Below are 5,634 nucleotides of genomic sequence, written 5' to 3'. Positions count from 1 at the left end.
TATATATATATATATATATATATATATATATATTTATATATATATATATATATATATGTATAGATATATTTATGTAGGTATAAATTATATGTGTGTATGTGTATAGATATTTGTATATAGATGTATACATATATATGTATATATTTATTTAGATACGTATTTATAAGTATGAATGTGTATGTGTATATATATGTATGTATATTCATGTGTGTGTGTATATATATATATGTCTATATATGTATGTATGTTTATGTGTGTATATATATATGTGTGTGTGTGTGTCTACATGTATATACATATATATATATGTATTTTGTATGTGTATGTATACTTATATGTACATATATATATATCACATACAATGATGATAGTATTTGGTAATGCATCATTTGCTAGTCTCTTGTCAAGAAAATACATGACTCAATAATTGTTCAAGAAAACTTATTCATCAATGCTTCAAATACATTTCATTTCATATTGAGAGTAGACAGAAAATTGTAATTAGATGACAGGTGCTATATAATTCCATTTAGAAGGTAACAAACATTGCATATTATGTGAAAAATCTGTAAATAAAAGAGGCAAGAGGTTCTTGAATACTATAGTTGTTTCAAAAGCTCATTGGATGTATCTTATGTAACATTATGGCTATTGGGTACACACAACTTTGTTGTGGAAGATTGTCTGCTGTAGAGAAGAAATCAAAGACAACCAGGCTAGTGGCGGGGGGGAACAATAAATGTGGAAGTGGAGATTTGAATTGATAAAGAACCAATGGTATGCCTTTCTCACCAGTTACCTTAGTGATATATATAAGGTGCAGTTTCATTTCATTATCAGCATGCTCAAATTGCTGTAGTGTCTACAGTAGTTTATAATCTCATTAATGTACATATGCCATCAAAGATGGAAATTTGGTGTACTGAAGGGGAAAAGTCAATAAAAGATAAGGACAAAATAAGGATACCATGGTACGTTACTTGCATGTATACACACACGAATACACTAGTTCACATACAGAAAGTAAAAAGAGAGAGATAAACTATGTAGACATGCACATGCTAAGCATATCACTACATGCATATAATCATAGGTATAGATATACAAACATATGTAAGCAAATATGCATATGTATATTCATACATATGGCTCAAACAGACAAAATATATCGACATATTTATTCCATAATGCATATGTTAAAGAACAATAAAATATAGGAACACGTATATATATATATAAATGTAAACCTTACAAATGAATACCATCATACAATATTAATATTATAATATGAAGTATATATGGCTGCTGACATATTGTTGAAGCATTTTCGTGTCACTAAGGGATTTTTATTTGATTTGCTTCAAAAACATTGAATGAGATATGATTTATTGAGTGTATTTTCAATGTATTTCTGCTTTTGCTCAAAGCATTTCATGCAAAGAGAGAATGTGAGATGCACATGCCCATGCATACACACACACACACACACACACACACACACACACACACACACATGTAGTTAACATCTTCTCTATCTTAAAGGACCAATTGCTTTTCTACACTTATATTTGTATATTTTATATATGTATATCATATATATATATTTATATACACACATATGTGCATTATATGTGCATTTTATATATATATATGTAATGCTCATACATAAAATAAATGCACTTGTACATCCAGTAATTCATCATTCATGCATAATTTCTTCTATAGATATTTTAACTGCATCTTTCATTGTAATTTGAATGACTGTCATATTTTCTAACATTGTCTGTTATTTTCCCTCCCTCTGATAAAAAGTAGAAATTTTTTCTTTGTGTGTGTGTGTGTGTGTGTGTGTGTGTATTTATGATATGATATAAATATTATGAAATTTTGTCAATGAGAATTGCAGATAAACAGATTTATTTGCTCTCCTTTTGATGTTTATGGGTCAGTTCATAATTTGTATCAATACTAATTGTTTCTCCTGCTTGTCCAATAACTGAATCCATTTTTAACTTTGGGATTGAATTCATATTCTTGTAACCCTAATTTTTATCTGGATCAGTTGTTATTAGCATGTTTGTTAAATTGTAAATATGTATATAAAAATCTTTTGAGTTTCTTTCAATTCATTTTGCATCATTATTCTGTATTTTGGTCTAATATTTAATTTTATGTAATCATGATTGTTAGAACTGAGCACTACCATCATAACAATGATGTTTTTTTGTTTCCAATCTTCCATGAAATGATGGGGAAATATTATCTTACTTGGAAGTGGGTGAAGGTTGGCAACAGAAAGTGTATCTGACCATAAAAAATTTGCTACAATAAGTTCTATTCAATGCATGCAAGCATGGAAAAGTGGACATTAAAAAGATGATGATATATAAGGCATGTGGCTTGGTGGTTAGGGTATTTGGCTCATGATCATGAGGTCGTGAGTTCTATTCCTGGCAATGTGCTGTGTCCTTGAGCAAGATACTTTATTTCACATAGCTCCAGTCCACCCACAAAAATGAGTAGTATGTGAATTTCAAGGGGCCAGCTTTGTCGTGCTGAATCTCCTTGAGAACCATGTTAAGGATACATGTGTCCGTGGAGTGCTCAACCACTTGCACATTAATTTCATGAGTAGGCTGTTCTGTTGATCAGATCAGCTGGAACCCTCATTGTTGTAACCAATGGAGTGCCAGTTATATATATATATATATATATATATATATAAATAAATAAATAAATACATATATATGCATGGTTTACTGACAGACAGATCATATATATATATATATATATATATATATATATATATCATAAGGTTTTTAAACTTTTAAATTTTCATATTCAAAAGAGACAGAGACTTCAAATTCGATATATCGATTTATTCACCACTCTATGTTAACATGAAATGATGGGGAAATATTATCTTACTTGGAAGTGGGTGAAGGTTGGCAACAGAAAGTGTATCTGACCATAAAAAATTTGCTACAATAAGTTCTATTCAATGCATGCAAGCATATATAACCTGTCTGTCTGTAAACCTCCTCTTATAAACTAAATGATGAGACACTAGTTAAGTAATTTTTATCTTACAGAGATCTTCTATATGATTAAATTGAAAAGAAATTGAAGGCTCTTTTTTTAAATGACCATCACTCTAAACAACTTTAAATTTATTTCTTGACATGATTATTTTTAAAAGTGTGCCATATAATGATCATTTCACAGTTCGGCATTGTCCAATATTTCTTTGATGTTAATTTTGAATATCCTTTATAAAAATTGTATACACATCTATTTGAAACAATTAAGATATTAGAGAAGAATTAGTATGTGATCATAGATCCAAATAATGTTTCTTTAATATTCACCTATAACTATCTGCACATACTTTTCCTCTTAAATATTTCATGAGAGGAATGTACTTGGAAGACAATAATACATGTCTCTATCAATTATGAAAGGTGTTGTGTACAGAAAATATATTTAAATAAATTTGGTTCATTTATGACAAATAAAACAAATATATAACAGAATTATATATGTGCACTTGTTAAAGAAATATTTTGTAAAAGTTGTAATATTTCATTTCTTTCAGATTTCTGTTGGATATTATTAATTTCCATGCTTTTCTTAAACAGTAATGATTGTTTATTCTCAGTGGCATTCTTGCTGTAAACCAGTTTATATGTATTTGTACAGTTTTTACATTATTATTATTATTATTATTGTTGTTATTATTATTATTGTTATTATTATTTTATGTTTGACTTTTGCTTTGCATTTGTATAAGTTGGCTCCAAGTCTCACCCAGAGACCTCAAGAGACAACAAGTTAGAAGTTTGTGTTGGTGTTATGCCTAGGGTGCCATATATTTGGTTTTGTACATAGTATTTGTCTAGAGAATGTGTAAGAAACCATTATTATTATTATCATCATCATCAGCTTTGTTTACATATGCAACAATGGTCTATCATTCCATTTACTTTACTTCATACATTATATATATATATATATAAATAAATTTTATGGAATAATATGGTGTATATTCTGAAGTCTCTCCTTCATTTCAGTCAATAATAGAAGAATTTTTATTTATTTAGGTGTAGAATGATAAGGTATACTAGTGATATTGTGTACTAATTTTACTGTTTATGTTAATGTGTTTTAACTGATACAACTTACCTCTCAGTCATAATTACAACTTTGTCAGTTGTTATTAGATTTTGAAGTTCATTATAATGATTGAAGCTAAATATATTTTCAATTTCTGATGATATTTATCTAATTTTACCTATTGTGATACTCTTTTGCTATGTATTTAATACTGCTAAGTATTTGTTGAGTAGAAAACTGCTGTGAATTGTAGTTGCAAATAAAATAGTTGAAAGAAGCAGACGTTATAGAAGTTATTTTACTACCTATCTTTTCTGAGTTCAAATTACTCTAATTTCATTATCACTTCTTGTTCCATCAAGGTGATAAAACAGTACCACTCTTGGAATCAATCTTTGTTAAATTAATCAAAAGCAATTATTTCATGATAGAAGTCATGAAATTGAAATATTTAGATATTTTGTTTATTAGTAGTGATTTTTGTTTTGACAGCTGCTCCTACAACACCCACAAAAGTACTTTCAACTGGTAAGCAATCATTATTAATCATGGATCACGAATTGTTCCAGTTAATCATAATTTTCAGCATGTGGACACTAACAGAACTTATAAGAATATTTCTTCAATTCTTTTCTGATTTCTGATATTTTCATTTTGTAATGCGAAGGCAAGAATATTCTAGTTTCTGAATATTTGTTGAAATATATTTATAGGGTTCATATGATTATAGTGTTTTCTCAAAAATGAAAAGAATAATATTAACAAGCAAAATGATCTAACTTTTATAATTATCATTAAAATTGAAGAAGTTCGAATTTTTGAAAAAACCAACAACAAAATAATGTCTGGTTTCAGATCATTTTAGAAAGAGTCAATTAGAACAACAGTTTTGTTTAATTTTTTTATAAATTGTTATACAAATTTAATATCAATTTTCCAAATGTTGATTTTAATCTGTTCCATTTAACATCTCTAGCAAGTTAATTCCATTATTTGTATTGAAAACTGCATTTTACTCTGGATAAGAATTTTAATTTGTACACACATATTCAAATTAACAATCTTATGAGCAATATTAGAAATAGTGCAAATTTAAAGTATTGATATTATAAGCAAATGCTTTAAAGATAATAATTTTATATATAACAATAACATATCTATTCATTCTTAGTCGGCTTTGGCAGATTCAATTGTGAATATGTGATCACTGTTTTTGTCATCAAAAAACACCGTTTCCCTTTAGGTGATGTGTGTTCAAACATGCAATTATCCAATGATGTAAAACAACAGCAGTCAGATAAATGAATAGATGTGTTCAGATTTTCACTGCTTGATAACCAGTGTTGGTGTGTTTAAGTTCCCATAACTTAACAGTTTGGCAAAAAAAAGTTTGATAGAATAAGCATCAGGCTTAAAAATATAAAAGTACTGGGGTCAATTCATTCAACTAAAGTTCTTCAAGGCGGTGCCTCAGCATAGCCACAGTCTAATGACTGAAACAAGTAAAAGATAAAAGATATA

General features: G+C 28.1%; 1 protein-coding gene across 1 annotated transcript in view; it reads left to right on the top strand.

The window, feature by feature from the left end:
• Positions 1 to 5,634, top strand: part of LOC106882611 (collagen alpha-3(VI) chain) — a 180,154-nt gene that overhangs the window by 41,266 nt on the left and 133,254 nt on the right. Inside the window, exon 7 of the mRNA XM_052975952.1 lies at positions 4,606 to 4,641. Within this exon, the coding sequence (XP_052831912.1) occupies positions 4,606 to 4,641 (36 nt within the window). The remainder of the gene's footprint in view (positions 1 to 4,605; positions 4,642 to 5,634) is intronic.

Source organism: Octopus bimaculoides, chromosome 23 (genome assembly GCF_001194135.2).
Source record: "Octopus bimaculoides isolate UCB-OBI-ISO-001 chromosome 23, ASM119413v2, whole genome shotgun sequence".
NCBI classification, from domain to species: domain Eukaryota; kingdom Metazoa; phylum Mollusca; class Cephalopoda; order Octopoda; family Octopodidae; genus Octopus; species Octopus bimaculoides.
The sequence above is the reverse complement of the archived record's forward strand: the minus strand, read 5'-3'. Positions and strand labels throughout refer to the sequence as shown.